The 16,917-nt window shown below is 31.4% G+C and overlaps 1 protein-coding gene across 7 annotated transcripts in view; it reads right to left on the reverse strand.

The window, feature by feature from the left end:
• Positions 1-2,586: 2,586 nt before the first annotated feature.
• The window catches only part of LOC119636888 (tumor protein D54), a 17,648-nt gene continuing 3,317 nt past the window's right edge, over positions 2,587-16,917 (reverse strand). The window contains exons 1-6 of one of the 7 annotated variants that reach the window (XM_038032588.1): positions 12,436-13,495; positions 10,233-10,357; positions 9,998-10,158; positions 8,304-8,363; positions 7,886-8,048; positions 2,587-2,783 (exon numbers count right to left, since the gene is read on the reverse strand). In XM_038032588.1, the coding sequence (XP_037888516.1) occupies positions 2,772-2,783; positions 7,886-8,048; positions 8,304-8,363; positions 9,998-10,158; positions 10,233-10,357; positions 12,436-12,922 (1,008 nt within the window). In that variant the 5' untranslated portion in view covers positions 12,923-13,495 and the 3' untranslated portion in view covers positions 2,587-2,771. Of the gene's footprint in view, positions 2,784-5,999; positions 6,129-7,843; positions 8,049-8,303; positions 8,364-9,997; positions 10,159-10,232; positions 10,358-10,473; positions 10,480-12,435; positions 13,882-16,917 lie in introns of those variants that run through there. The other 6 variants (XM_038032589.1, XM_038032584.1, XM_038032585.1 and 3 more) reach the window with 6 other exon arrangements.

Genomic DNA, 16,917 nt, shown 5'->3' on the forward strand with positions numbered 1-16,917 from the left:
TGCAATAATTACTAGGCGAAAAATGCTTACAATACAAATTTAGAAAATCAAAACAAAACACCGAAAACAGTTGGTAAACGCAACGAACATATGATACAAAGTATAACAGATCAGAACAAAATAGGGTTGCCAAGTTTCTCAGTAAAAAAATATTTTAGTATATTTGGTGGATATGTTGGAGATTAGAACGGGAGGACTTTTACCGACGGCTTTGCAAATTAACATCGAGTATTACGTTCTTTCTGTATATAGAATTAAAATTTAGCTACTGTTTTGTTTAATTTGATAATAAAAAAAAAAAATCATTGCAACAAGACTTTTCTTAAATCAATACAAGGTTTGTTGAAATTCACAATTTCCGCGACCGGCTACATCATAGGTCTCTTTGTATTTTTTTTTCAAATCATCTGATCAATTGCCACAGTACAGACTTTAACAATGCTGGCGATATATCCAAACTTTTTGTCGAGTTCAGAGTTCGTAAGTTTAGAAAAGTAGAAAAAATTCAAATTGATGCAGATTTTCATAAAGGCAGTAACGATAGCCAGAATTTAAGTACAAGTCGCTTTCTAGAGAACAATTGGAATAACGGCCTTACCCTGAAGGTGCTAAGTTGTTTGCACGTAATTACTATCTCTTACAAACAAACCTCGGTTTTTGGACCAAAAATTACATGTGAAAGCAGATTACTCTCAGTTCAACACGCACTTCTTGTCAGCAGGATGACCGTTCTCTTCTTCCATTAAGAAGGCCAACCTGATATAAACAACAAACAATGAACGCCACAACATTACACTGTTAAAATACTTTTTGGAGAAGTTATTGTCACTAAATTTCTCCATCGCGTGGATTGAGTGAGATATCGAAGCATACTACACAACTTTGTTCTAAGGCCTTGAAAATTTTTCTTACAGATTTAACTTCAGGTAACTTCCGATATAACTTTTACTGCAGTTTGAACAGATTTGTCTTGACATTTTCACAATACATTCAGGCCTTTAACTGCACAGGTTCTTACATTTTTGTAAACCTTTGAAACCATTGAAAAGAGAAATCATAAAAGTGAGCAGTGCCATCAAATTTTTTCTTTTCCTTTCCTTTCGACTAACAATGAAGAATTTCCAAATTTCACACCCAAAGATCTAATTAACTGTCAGGCATCTGAATTGTGTTGTGTTATATAGATCTGCACCTTTTCCACGAAAACGATTTATTAGCCATTTTCATGAAAGCAAAAAATTCCAATAAATTCTAATCATTATTTAAATATTTAAAATGTAACTGCGAGCGCGCACACAAGCATCCCATTGCGGAAAACCGTGAAATAATATGATGGAGAAAGCTTTGCGTTTAGAGCAAGATTTTGTAGATCGTTTAGATGGTTAGATTTCTGTGATCATTGAGTCATTATATAATCCGCTCATCATCCCTTTCGAAATTCTACTCTGGATTCAATTCTACCCGTTATCAATTCAAAGCGAAGCTTTTGACTTTCCACAGTTATCAAAAAGCTACGTTACATCATTGTTCTCCCAAAATCGTAATGATAGCTTCGTGGTATTCCGAGTCCATCCAAATCACGATTTGTAAGAAACTTTGCAAAATTGTATCTTCTTCCTGCTTTCTATACCCAGAAGGCCAGAAGGCCTTGAGATAAATTCAATTTTTGTTACACCGATTCATTCATAATTACTAAGCTTGTCTGTCCGTCCGTCACCCCGGCCATCTTGCTTTTTTGAGTTCAACCAATAGGTAGCAAATTTAGAATCACTAAGTTTGTCTGTCCGTCCGACTGCCTGGCCATTTTGGTTTTTTGAGTTCAACTAATAGATCTTTAAGGTATTGTAAAAAAAACTTGGCACACCGATGCTTTTTGGCTCAAGGATGAACGCTACCAACAATATTTCGAATCGAATTTTTTCAATTTTCATTCCAAAACAACCATTATTTCCCAAAAATAAGTAATGGTGCGTCGTGACCCACTAAAGTGCTTCTCATAAATTTTTTTTCCTCAAATAAAATAAGAATACATAGGTTTTTCAAGAGCTTTACATATAAATATAGTTTATTTTTAGTCTTTTTCTTACAAATTTAGACAAAGTAGAAAAAATTTTGGAAAGAAATTGAAATGTTAATAGCATTTACTTCTAATTTTTTTACCATTACTCATTAATCACATTTAAACATAGTTACAACAATTTATAATTAAATGAGATACGGAAAAAAAAATATCCACTCTTTAGAATGATTTACAATAAAAAAATTTTCATTCTCATCATAGAAGATGCTATAAATTTGATGATTTAATGGAAAATTAATCTTCGTTACGGTTATAAAGTATTCATTCTAACGTTGAATCAAATTAGTTGTAACAGTCTAGAAAAGATATTTAAACAAAAGTAATAATAATAAAAAAAAAATATTAAATTATTAAATAAAAAAAAAAAAAAAAAAAAAAAACGAATAATAATTAGAAATTTGAAAGAAAAATTAATCGATCAAAACCGAATTTTAAATATCAATCATCAAGAACATCTCGATATTTTAACCTATGTCTCTAATGAAAATCAAATAAAAAAAAAAAAATTTTTTTTTTTCTGTTTTAAACGAAACCGTTTTATTAGACTTGTAGTGGAAAGTTCAATTTTAATTTATAGTATAAGTCTGCAGAAAAAAAAAAAAATCAAAAGCCTAGGACAACAGCAATAAAGAGAAACAGCGGATTGTTGATGCGCGTTGGGACTTCAATTTTCGAAAATTTTTTATACCCATCACCAGTTCGGCTAGAAACAAAAAATATTAAAGTATTATTTCGTTTATTTTATTATTTAACGTTTAAGAGAAAGAAATGAATATCACTCCTCCTATGAAAGAGAGGACTACATTTAGAAATAGCTTCAAAAGTGGGTGACAACAACTACTTATAAATGTATTCAATATTCATTCACACATCACTCAATCAGTCTCCTATCTGCGACATACATGGCATTATAGGTGGCAGCCCCAACCTTCAAACGATCCGTGTCAATATTTTCTGACAGTTGGTTTAGCGGTCGCTGTCGACGACTATATGACGCAAAAAGAATCGCGATATCGGCGCTGTGTGAAGTCAAAGCGAATTAAAATGATTTTACGGTATATGTCCTATAGATCGGCTTCGTAAATTTGACAATCCCAGATTCCGAGATTCTCAATTTATGTCTAATCGCATAGAACTATAAAGTTTTTTTATTCCCTACCACACTTGTAGTGTAAAGGTATTTTCTGTTTATGCGAGTGTGTACCAAACCCACAAGGCCTTGGAATAAAGCCGCCTTTGATTATATCTCCACAAATTTCCGAATCGATCTAAGCTTGTCTGTCCGTCTCATGTCTGCCCATGTATTTTTGTGCTCAAACTTGTCCCAATTTTTTTGCAGATTTTTTACATTAATGCGTATTAAATAAAATATAAATTTCGAATTTGTTGTGAGAATTTTAAAGAGTTAGCTCTAAGTTGCAAAGCTACCACGATTTTACTAAACTTCACTTAGTTGACTTTCCAAAAAAAAACCTTAGGGTTTTCATTCTATACAACGTTACGAATTCGTAATTTCGATTGGACTAGTCAACGATAGCTACGTCGATTTCAAATACATATATTTTTACACTGAAAAGATTTTAAAATGATTTAACTACGTCTACCCGGACGTGGCAAAATTTTTGAATTTTGAAAATACGTAGAGAGAGAAAGTTAAAGATCGATATTTGTATATCTAGCTGAAGACCTCAATACAAATTCAATTGGGAAATACTTAATAATTTAAGAATGAAAGAAAAAATTGTGTGAATCTTGAAAAGTTGTGATGGGTATAAAAAATGAGATGTGTAATGCTACCCGTGCTTTTACAGATTATTGATCTTTTTTTAAGATAAGTGGCGTCCGCTTACTTTTAGTTCTACATAAAGCGTATAGAAGCTTGCCCCGTTTCATGTCGTACGCGTAACCGACGATTTCGATGAAACACTGTACTACACAGTACTACACGATACATAATTTTTTGATTTATGTTATATTTAAGTTTATATTATGCTATTTTTGAAGATATTTCATTTTAAAGAAGAAAGTTTTTTAAAAAGTTTTATATATAATACGGTTTCGATGCTGCACGATACGAATTAATTGTGTTAAACGGGCCACGCCTTTATACATAAATGAAATAAGTTAAGTAGTGTATTTTATTAAAATGCATAGAAAATGATGCAAAAGGCAATAAGAAATGTACAGTCAACAACGGAATGTAATGAGGAGCAGAATAATTATGAAGTTAACTTAAATAGCTGATGATTTTTCTCTAAAATAAAAAAAAAAAAAAAAAACAGATAAGACAGATAGAGTAGAATATTCGTATTACCACTGAAATAATATGCTTAATGCCACCGGGAATATGCAAATATAGAAAAAATAGCTTCGGATATCTAAATCAACTCTAGTCTTATCACCGTTAAGTTTTTAAGCCTGATTTAAAGTTTCAGAGTAAATTTTCCGTTTATTTTTTACTTTGCTTTAAATTAACAATTAACATTAAAAAAGAAAAAAAGTGTTTGTTAATTTGATCTTAGCCATAATATCAAAATTAACACCCATTTCATAAAACGTGTATTATTATGCGACGATGTGCCTCACAGTCTTACAGTTAGAAACGAATCTTGTACTTTGGACCAAAACAAAAAGAACGGATCCAATCGAGAATAAATTTAGGCGAGAGATAGTGCATAGTGCTTCTTTGGATAAATAAATTATTATAAACTATAAACTAAAACCAGTAACATTTTGATGATTCTTATGATTTTTATAAGTGACTCCAAGTCACATCGTGATGTAATTTGCTGTCAAAAGAATGTGATAAGAAGAGTTGTATTTCCTCTGTTGTCTATATAATATAATTCCGAAGTTAACTGACGTAATTCAAAAATATTTTCAATTCCTTATATATTAGACATTAAGCTTTAGCTAGTTAGTTAACCTTAGTATGTGTGAACGGTTAGTTGGCTTTTAAATGACAAACCATTTTGTATGAAATTTATATTCTTATCAAACACACGAAGCCGTCTTTCCTGTCCTGTTGCCTTTCCCATTACTATTCTATAATATTTTTCTTCATTACAATATATTTTTTACCAAAAATCATTCATTTAGGCGGACGACGGATAGATGAAAATTTTTAAAACTATATATATATATGTATAAAATCAATTAAATTAACTTGATGATGGGATATTGTTTAAAAGCAAATGAACTCATAAAACTCCTAAAACTAAATGAAAGCTTAGATGAAGATTTACGCATAAAAAGTTTGGCATAAAACTAAATATATAAAGAAAATGATTAAAATTTATATAGTAAATTACGTTTTGTGGAAATACTCCGATGGAACTTATTATAAATTTTTTATATTATAGAAAAGTGTTAGTAGAAAATATACGTACGTATATGTATATGTTTACACTACACAGATAACTAAACACAAACGTTGCATGCATGCTGACTCTGTATAGCAACAAACATATATTATTTTAATTGGTAAGAGAGAGCTTCGATTTAAACCAATTTGTGTAAAAAAAAATTTCTGAATTTGCGACAGCTGCTTACATAAATCATGCGCTTATTTACAAAACAATTAGAAAGTGTTCTTCTTTGTTTTTTGTTGTTGTTTTTGTTGTTCATTGAATATCGGGCGGTTAGTGTTTTATTTGTTTGTTTCTTTGTTTTTTTGTTTTCTTTTTTTTTTTTATTATTATTATTCAGATAATGTTTCCGCTTGAAAAGCCTTAATGATTCTGATCAAAACGAGGATTCTTTTCATTAGTCCTTTGTTCCTGCTTATAATAATATTTTATTTAAAAGGCTTGGGGTAGTGCAATTTAATTTTAATTATTGTTTTAAAGATTGTTTTTTATTTATATTATTATTATTATTATTTTTTTTTTTTGTTATTTATTTATTTATTTATTATTCCTTTTTTGCTTTTGATAGTTTAATTATCTGCTGAATTTGTGGGTGAATTCAAACCGGATGTTGTGTTATTATCGTTAAGGCCTTCATTGAAACTGCTTACAGAGCCCGAACGGGAAGTAGATACTTTTGTCTATATGTGTTAAAAAAAAAAAAAAAAAAAAAAACAGAAAATATGGGGAAAACAAACAGGAAAAGAACGATAGAAGAAAGAACAAACGAAAATATTTGTAGTAAACATACATTGTTAGTTTTCCATTTTGAAACACAAAATAAAATGAAATGTAATTGAAATGAATTAAATTTGCTTAATTACAAATAAATGATATGAGATATATATCAGTCAGCGTTCAGTGAATCTTCTTTCTACTCTACACCACTGCAGGATTCAAATATTTAACGTATCATTAAAAAACTTTCCAAGACTTATACCATAAACCTATGAATTAATTTATTATCCCATAAATAAATTTCGGTTTGGATTAGATTGATAGATAGGTTTATGTACAAAGTTTTTATATATATGATCATCAAAGTTAAACTTTATTGCATTCCTTTTATTTAAGATTTTGCAATTTGAAAAACTTTGGGCAGAAGTGGCCAACAGAAAATATTTTCTTATACATTCCTTACGAAAAGTACTGTCTCTACGTGGTCTAAGTCAATGGTTGACGAAGGCATCATACTTTACCTAAGGTAGTATTAACACCATGCCAAGAGAGAAGAAGAGAAGAAGAACTAGGTTCAAAGATATCGCTATCTCTATCCAATCTCTTAAAAGGCTGGTGTCCCTTCGTTGTGCAAGTTAGTAGTGGAGAAAGGTAACATAATTGATTGTTGCTAGTATCAATACCATGCTAAAGAAGAAAAAGTATAGAGGATGGTACGTCTTTCTGGCCTAAATCCATACTTAAGCTCTCATAATTCAAGTTTAGTATATATAGTGTTGAAGTATCGTTTCAAGTGATAACGAAAAAATCAAAGAAAAGTCGCTATACAACCCTTAAGAAAAACGGTTTCCCATCGCTATCCAAGTCAGTAACTGACGGAAATATTTTCTATTTTTTTTATTTTTTATGAGTAATCAAATGAGGTGGAAAGGGAAAAAAACAGGGAAGTGGTGGTCGCATTGGGTCTGCGTCCAGTCGACATGCCTTTACTAATTAAGCACTCATTAGGTAGCTTCGACCAAAGAAAACCCTACCGACTCGGCCACTCAGACGAATTGTGACTTAGCTTTGCTACTGTTAATGGCAAATCAAAGAAAGACAGATAGTTTCCGAAATATTCCTGTAAAGCTTGTTGCACGGCAAAAGAAACGGTGCCATTTAAATGAAAACCTGAAAGGGAAAGGAGCCGGATAATCTTTTTTTAAGAACATTAGCAGCATTCATTTCATTTTTGATAATTTTGGTCCTCTTGCTTAACACATAATCGTAACTTATTCTTCGAAGAAGGCAGCCTTTAAAAACTAATCTAAGGAATTTATTCCGACTGATATTTGTTTTAACTTCAATACGAAATTTTCAAGAAAATATATGAACTGCAATCCCAATCAATACAGAAAGGAATTCATTTATCTCTCAATGCGTTGCTATCGAATACCCACCCAGTGGTATAGAATAGATAAAGAAGCAGGAAATTTTATGCAAAATACTTGATTTAAAACATTCAGTGTACAGTGTACAGAGTGTGTGTGTAAGTGAAAGAAAGAAAGAGATAAAAGAAGAAAAAATGTCCGTTGTATACACACACACACACAGCTTAATTAAAAAATTTAATTTTTTTTAAAAAAAAGTTAATAAATTCACAAAAAAAATAAATATATATAAATATTTGAGTAGTTACCGCATGAGATCGGCATAAAAAATTGTTGTGTTCATAGCTTACTTTAACGTTCTCATAGGCTGAACCCACTTTTTCCTCAATAGATCTCATCGATTCGGAATTTTTCATTTGTGTAAATTTCGATGAAATACCGCTTGTGATGCTGCCAAAAACCGAGGCAGTTTTTTCCGAAGTCGATTTCAATACAGACTCAGTGCGTTGAAATCTAAAAAAAAGGATTGATATAAAATTAACAAAATTAAAAAATTATTTTATTGTAATGAAAATTATAAATACTGTTATTGTAACTACTACTGTTCCTTGGTTACTTGTACGAGTTTTTTTTTTTTTTTTTTTTTTTTTTTTTGTTTGCATTAAATGAATGGTTAAAATAAAGAAAATTTAATAAATAAATGTTAAATGTCTATTCTGTTGCTGTTGTTAGTTTAAGTTTGGTAATAGTTTCAAGCCAATTACTTACATGGGAGCATCATGAACTGCTTTTGTAAAATTACCAACACTTTGCTCAACAGTTTGAAAACTTAAAAAATAAAATTTGAAAAATTTTTTAACAAATAATAAATAAAATCACGCAAAAATGATAACACGAAACACAAATGCATAAAAGTTAAAAATCAATTAAAGAAGAAATAAGTAATAAAGCTACGGTTATTTATATATTAATCTATGTAATTTACTTTAAGACAATTTTATCAAAATTTTTGTAATTCATCCTTGAAATAAATTGAAAATGACGATTTTTAACTCTTTTTTTTCAACTTTTCAACAATTCCAATGAATGATTAGGCAAAAAGTTTAAAGTGATATCTGTTTGGGTCGTTGATCTGCTATGTGTCGAATTTATTCAGGTCAACGACTTGATTTTATATTAAATCTATATGATTGACCTAAAAATCGTATAAGGAAAGTTTTGTTCTTCCATCTTAATGACTAAATCACTTCAAAAATGAGGCCCTTTCTTTGATTCTTTCTTCTTCTTCTTCTCTTCGTTGAATACAATTCAAACTGATTGCTTGATTTTGCTTTGCTAGTAGAATAAATTTTACTATTGTAGGTTTAGTATGAATGACAGAAAAATACTTTAGAATTATACGTCGGATCGATGGATAGTCATTTTGATTGCACTGAGAAATTTAAGAAAATATTTCTTAAATTTGTGCAATTAATTAATTACTTATAGCCCACAGTACTTGCAGTAGGAGGGTGTATTAAATTCATATGAATCTATGCAATATCCAGAAGTAGATAGACCGACCTTTTATTATACCGAAAAAGATTCTGAATCGATCTAAGTTTGTCCGTCCATCTGTCCGTCTTTTTATTTTTGTGTTCAACCTATGGGTTGCAATTTTTGGGATATTTTGATGCAATTTGATACACCGACCGGTTCGGATCGGATCACTTCATCGATAACAACCCACCTATACCCCATTTTATTTTAAAAAGTGGTTATAGGAATAATTGTATTGAACGGAGTGATATAGGGCATATAATATCTGTAATTTTTTGTAACCACATATTAATTATTATTTGTTTGGCCTTAATTTTGGAGCGCGATTGATTTCTGCTCATTTTTCCTTTTCTTTTCTTCTATTTGTTTGTTCGTTGTCGTACTTTATACTTTCGAATACTTTCTATTTTATTATGCCCAGCACTGCTTATGGTACACAACACTCAGAGGGACTTTAGACAGAGCCCTCTTTTTTTATACCGATTTGTTCAGAATCACTTGTAAGCCTATCTGTCCGTCTTCTACTTTGTGTTCAAGTTATAAGTTGCAAATTTTAGTAGACTGTCTTGTTTTAAGCCAAGCGCGAACACCATTTTTACAACCACCTCCCATATAATATCTTATATTGAAAAATCGTTATATGAATAACTGTATTAAGTTAAGTGGTATTAAGGTCGTGGTCCACTATAGTGTCTTTGCTTGTTTGTTTGTAGATTTTACATTTGTTGCAGCATTACGCTTCTTCATAGTAGAAATATATTCGACAAGAATTCTCTATAGTCTGGTATCCAGATTAGTAAGTCTGCAGACAATTCAAATTTACAAGTCAGAATTAGAATCTTAAACTATTCGCAAAAGTATTTGGCGGTTATAAGAATAATCAAAATGTTCGTTTGAATGTTACACAAAAAATTGGCACTTACACGCTACTTTCTTTAACTGATTTCAATCCTTGATTCATGTCATCAGTTATTTCTTTCCAAACAGTTATGCCTAATTTACGCTTCAAATCAGAAGCATGACGTGTTTTCGAAGCCAGTACAGTACGCAACGTATTGATCTCTTCCTCAACACGTGCTAGTTCCTAAATAAATAATTTAATTTCAAAATAAATTATTTTCGAAAACAAATTTTTTTTAAATACATTTTTATACATACTTGACTCCATTCAGCCCTTTGTTTTTCTTGTTCTTCTACCGTCAGCGCAGCGAATTCAGCAGCTATGTCAGCCGAGGCTACGGACGCGGCTGGTGAAGACGCACCTGAATGTTTAGCTGAATTATCTAAAGAGAACATATTAGGTTTTAGCATTTTCGAAATGTTCCATAATTTTTTGTTCATTAAAAAAAAAAAAAAAATAAAATAAAACTTTTATACACTTATCATCGACTATACTTACACACCACTGAAATATTTGAAAATATTAGCAAGCATTTCGATCATAAGAAAGAGAGAATAAAGAAGGAAAACAAGAAAAAAAAAATCTTCTATTAAAATATAGAATCGGAGGAGAGGCTTGGCACGTAAATAAAAACAAACCAAACGAAAAAAAAAAAAAATCGAAGAACACAAGATTTAATTGTCAATGTAAAAATATCACTTGTTGCCTCGATGAAGTGCATAAATTATGTTTAGAGAATTTTATACCTTTTTTGCAAACCACAACATAATCTTTTCTTTTTCTTTCCATTAACGAAAGATATATTACAGCCTTGAAGTATTTGCATAACACTGTTATACTACCCTCTCCTATTAGTCTCGATTGCACAAAATCTGGCCAATTGGTGTTTCGCGACGTAGTTATTATTATTACTGTTGCGTAACCAACTTGTTATTCAACCTATCAACCATCTAACACGAGTATACTCGTCGAAATCAGATACAAAATTTGAGATAGACAAAATTCTATTTTGTATAATAATCAAAAGTCGGGTTTTAGAAGAACTAACCTACCAACTAGCTTCCATGAATGCAACATATTCTGCTTCTGACGTTGGTGCAACAACAGTTTGTTTATTATTTCTACAGTACCTAATGCCCAATTTGCTACATCTGCCGTGCCAAGCTACAGGCCTAGTAAGTTTTAATTTCAAATTGACCGATAATGGAAACGGACCCGTCTTGACTCTTCTCTCTTAGGTAATCTTACAGGATTCTATTTCATTGTATGTATGCTTTAGAGCTTTTATGACAGACTTTGATCTAATGAATACAACAGAAGGCCTTTTAATGTAATAAGTCTGTCGTTCTAGCAAATGGGGCTTTGCATCAGACATAGAGAACGATTTAATTCCTCAAGCGACACCTTCCCTTATGTCTCCACGTAGATGGGCTTCAAGGTTGTGAAGTGGATACACTCGTTGAATACGAACACTCTTATTACAATCAATATAGCTGGTGGCGCTTACGTGCTTGTTCACGTCTCCTAGTAGTCAATACCTTACCTCTCCAAAGTTCCTTTTAACTACTAATCTATCGCCACATATATCAGAGGCATTTCATGTAAAAAGTTAATAATTAAGAAAAGGGAAATTTTCTATAAAATTTAATCTCAAATAAGCAAATATAAAACTAAATATTTCAAGGTCTTTCATCCTCAATAAATAGTTGAAGACTAAAAGAGAACCGTAACTGGCTCTAGGGCTTAACGTTGAGATCTGCTTGGAAAATGCTTAAACCTCGAACTGTTTGCGCTTTAAATACTTGGCTTCAATTGCCGCTCCTCGTACAAAGGGACATTTGGGTGGCCAACAGTAATCGCTCCCCAAACTACTACAAACTACCCCCAAAGCAAGACAGTGCTTACGTAATATCCCATTATTTAATATTCTTGCGGTTCTTCTCACTTTTATATGCAATCCCACAATAGTCACTCTGGAAACAGATTTCCTTTCCAATTTTTCATTCATAAAGGCAAAAGTCTAATTAGAAGAAAAACAAGTGAAAACATTATAGTGAGACACGGCCCATCGTTAAATACCCTACGCCACTTCGGTTAGTGCAGTTATTGATATAAAAGGCATGGTCGAAAAAGTGATGCGATCGGAACCGTTTTCAATGACAGCGTACGTCCATGGATCAAAATGTGTCAATATACCAAATTTCGTCAATATGTAACGAATATTGTCACCCGTAAGTTGAAAACAAGAAAGATAGACAGATGGACAGACAGGCAGGCCAAGATCGATTCGGAACAAAAGTTGACTCCATCTTCTGGATTTCGGCACATACTTAATATGCACTTGGACACCACAACAGGTGTTTTGAAGAGTAAAAATTCTTTCTAGCATTTGCTTAAATTTTAAATTTCCTTTAATTATTATTATTATTATTATTATTGTTATTAGTCTTTTCTAATTACCTTTATTATTGTAGTTTGTAGAACCAATGTTTAGGAAGCGCTTATAATTTTCATTACTTGATATTTTAGCTAAATAAGGTTTTGAGAAATCAATAAAAGTAACTTTAACATCACGCATTGTTTGCTTGGTGAAGAATTTTAAACGAAAACGTTTTGCTATCGACATCGATGGCGTTTGATTGGCTAATTTTGCGGCAATAAATTCAGTTTCTACAGCTTGTAATTCAAGCTGATTGGTATAATCGGAGTCTACATCGTAAAAGATTTGTTCAAGTGTTAAATTGCGTAAATATAAATCAGTTTCTTCAGTCCAATCGAGATTATTATCAATAACGTTAGCAATGGCATCAGCTGTTCTATTACCTATTATAGGCGAATGATGGCTAAACGATGGAAGAGTATCTAAAGATGGTGTTTGTATATCCTCGAATTTCGGTATATATGGATCTTCAATGAATTCCAAGCTAAGCGGTTCGGAATCGGACATACTGTCATGTATAAAATGATTGCAATATGTTGTTTGCTGCTTCGTTTAATTTAATTAATAAATTTATTTTGTTATTTTTGTTATTTGACTTTTTTCGTTGCCCAATAATAATGGATCTGAAATGATTTTGCCGTTGCTGAGACGACGGTGATGTTGTTGAGGTTTTGTTTGTGTTGTCTGCTACCACTGGTTTTTGGTTTCTTTTCAATTTCAGCTGCTTCTGCTTTGAAGCGTAAAATTCTCTAACTAAACTTTCTAAACCGATCATGCTACATATACTGTAGTAATTATTAACATAATGCTTCAAACAAGCAAAACGTATGCGCATGTGCAGCGAAAGTAATAATACTTTCAATTTATTTATTTAATCTTTTTGGTTAGTAAATCGTTTTGAAAGAATTTTTTTTCTTTGTCTTCTAACTGTTTTACTTCAAACCATTAAAATAGTTTTTTTTTTTGTTTTTTTCGCAATTATAAAAGAGAAGTTTACACTTATATTCATATTCGATAAAAAAATAAAATTGATTTTAAAAATCTATTATCTTCAAGAATTGAGTTTTATTTATAATTCACGTTCACGCTGCTTCGTTAGTTTGTGTCTGCGATTAACTAAAGTTAAAATCTAACTAACTAAGCATAGGTGGAGTATATGGCCTGATGAAGTTGGGAGAGAGAGCAATAAATTTGAAAAAGCAGTGTTTCCCAAACATTTAAGAATCTTCATTATTTACTTCATTTGGTTTACTTTTTTAATAGAAATTTCCAATTTTTCGAAGATCAACAACCAATTGCGATTTGTTTTGATCTTTGGTATCATACTTAGGTTCTTGCTTTGCAGATCAATTTGGAAAATCATTTCGCGTTCACCTATATGTCAATATTAATCAGATCATAATAGTCTGCATTCAACAGATATGAAGGAGAGGCATCTGCTCTCTTATATATTAAACATTGCTACTGAAAATAATACATGGTACACACGACAATGATCGCCTAAGCTTCGCCTACAAGTCGACAATTCATCTCACAAAATTATGATATCAATTTACCTGATGCTGTTATATGACAAGACTAGGCCACGCTTTTCTCAAACTACAGGTGCATTAAAGTTTCCATAAGGAATTTCGTTACGGCTTATGGCACCCGAAAGGTCGACGTTATATATTCGTCTATGTATGTCGTTGTACAAGAATGTATTAAGTTTGTGCAGGTGTATATATGTAAGATCAGAAAAGATTGAAAGAATACCTTCTGTTGTACCGATCGATTTGACGAATTACTTTGCTAAAATGATCTAAGCTTGTCTGTCTGTCTGTCCCTTTGATATTTGTTCATGTATTTTTGAGTTCAACCCAAATTTTTGAAGAAATTTGAGACACTGACTTGCTTTGATGAAAGGACGAACGCTATTAAAAATGATCCGGATCGAAATTGTTTTTTGGGAAATATAATGTTTATTACTTGTTGTTTGTATACCCACCACTGAAGGATGGGGATTTGGTTTTTTTTTTGTTTCAAAAGAAAGCCTATAAAGCAAATTCTAAAACGATTAATCCATGTCTGTTTGTCTGTGTGGTCGCATTCTCCTGATCGCAAAAATGTAGATATCGACTTCAAACTTGTTTGGTAGTGAAAATGAGCTAAATTGATTAGAGCAGAACAGTGCCCACAGTGGAGAATAAACTGAACGCAAGTCCATCTTTCTTAACGAAAAGTTGCGGGTCTTTGTCCGTTATTCAGACATTATAAAAAAGTTTGAATGCTGATAATTTCCACTCTAGTCTTTACATGTAAAAATGAAAAAAATCGGCCATGCCCACACAATATTACAAAAGATTAAATTTTATTTTTTTTTTTCATATTTTCGAGATTTTATGCTTATTTATCATAAGGCAAACAAGGCAGAATGTTCAAAACTACGTTGTACATACCTCAAATGAAGATAGATTATCGGACTCTAAGAAGAATAGGTTATTCCTCAATGCCCTGGGGGATTAATATATTAATTTTGATAACACACGCAGCGATATGGGTATCAAATAAAAGAACTTGGAGAGTAGAATGCGAAAAGCCTAGTGTTGGGTATGCGATAGTTGGCCCCCGCCGATAATATAATATTCTTACTCTGTGTGGGCAAACTGCATAAGCTTCCCTTTCGTATTATAATTTTATGAAAAACAATAAAGAAAATAAACATTTCACGCGTTTACATAGCGAAGTATGGCAAACGGTATTTTGCTTACGAAGCACAAAAGCAGTTTGGGAACTGATTCAAGCAGGTTTAAACATCACTAAACAAGTTGAGGCGCAGCGTTTACCACTTTTCTTATTTTGCTTTAGCTCTCATAAAATTATCGTGTGGCCGTAATAAAACCTAAAAAGTCCCTCTTCCATCTTTAAGAAATATAGTAAAAGCAATTTTTGGTATCGATAGAAGAGTTGGGGATATAAGGTATAAAACAGTGAAGAGAGAAAAAAAAAAACCAAAATTATTGGTAAATTTGTTTGTGTAACAAAATTTGAGAAAAGATCAAATTTAGACTCAATATACGAGTAACGATGATGGTCGCTGCAAAAACAAAAAAGTAAAGAAAAAGGAAAAGGAAAAAGACTACGCAAACACTTATATCTTCATATATATAATATACAGAATAATATATAGAACAAGAATCGCAAGCGTATACAATTTAAAGAACTTAAATTAAAAATATATTTATTTTATAATAAATTATTGAATATTTTCTTTGCAAATATTAAACATAAATGATTTGTTTTGTATGCAATTATACTGACTAGTTTCTGGTCATTGTTACGTCTCAAGCGTCTAAACTGTCAATGACTAATTAAATTTATAAATATTTTTGCAAAATTTTTATGTTCGTGTGCATATATCTGGAATATATATATATATATATATATATATATAAGGAAATAATCAAGAAAACATTTTAAGTTTTCATGCGAAACATTGTTGTTAACGGTCATGGTCAAACACTTACAAGGCAATATACAATAAAATGCATATACGTCTAAATATGTGCAGAAAGAAGACACATTTCTCCCTTCACTTTTCGCCTTCAAAAATTTTCATTAGGGAAATCCGAGCACCATCTAAAACAGGGTCAAAGCGCAAGGCGATTTTAAACTTGACTAATTTTAAACGAAATCATACTTTAGCCAATAATGACCGATTATTCATTAAGTGATTTTGCTAATATTACATCACATAACAAAATTTATGGTTGCAGACATTGTAACGAATTCTCCCAAAATGTTATTAACGTTATATAATAACCATACCTTCAAGCGCTATAGTAGAAATCAAAAGCGGTTAGTATTTTTTAGGAATTTTAGAGAATTTCCCCACCAGATGTTAAAGCTTCTGCTAAATTACTGACTATAACTTATGTGGCCAGTCTTAAGTCTTGCTTGAATCATAACGCGCATCAGCGGAAGTTGGCCGAATACAAGTCGAGTAAAAACGTTTGCAATAGCCAGACGAAGGCCTATAAAATAACAAACTGTGAATCGATCTAGACACATCTGTCTGTCCGTCTATGCAAATGTCTGTGATAAATCTATACTAACATATGCGTTTCGAATTTGGCAAATATGAAAATTCTCGCACCCATATTAGCACTGAAAATGGTCCAAATTAATTAAAGGTCACACACGTACAATATAACTAACTGCGTTCTAGGTTTCTTTTGCTCACTAATCATAAGGAATAATAGGCACAAATTTTCGCGGATGACTTGGCAGAAATGGGTAAAATCGTCTCCGCCTACTCGTTTAAATTTTTTCGTCTTTTATGAAATATCTTTAGGAAAAAATGCTCGGAAAAAAATATTTATTCACTTTCTTATTTATTCTTAATCTTCGATCGGGATCTAAGGTGAATATTCAAATAAGTTTTGATAATTTGTTATGACAACGTGCAGTGTCTATACACATATATATATATATATATATATATATATATATATATAACAAAA

The sequence above is a fragment of the Glossina fuscipes genome, unplaced genomic scaffold (genome assembly GCF_014805625.2).
Source record: "Glossina fuscipes isolate IAEA_lab_2018 unplaced genomic scaffold, Yale_Gfus_2 42, whole genome shotgun sequence".
NCBI lineage: Eukaryota > Metazoa > Arthropoda > Insecta > Diptera > Glossinidae > Glossina > Glossina fuscipes.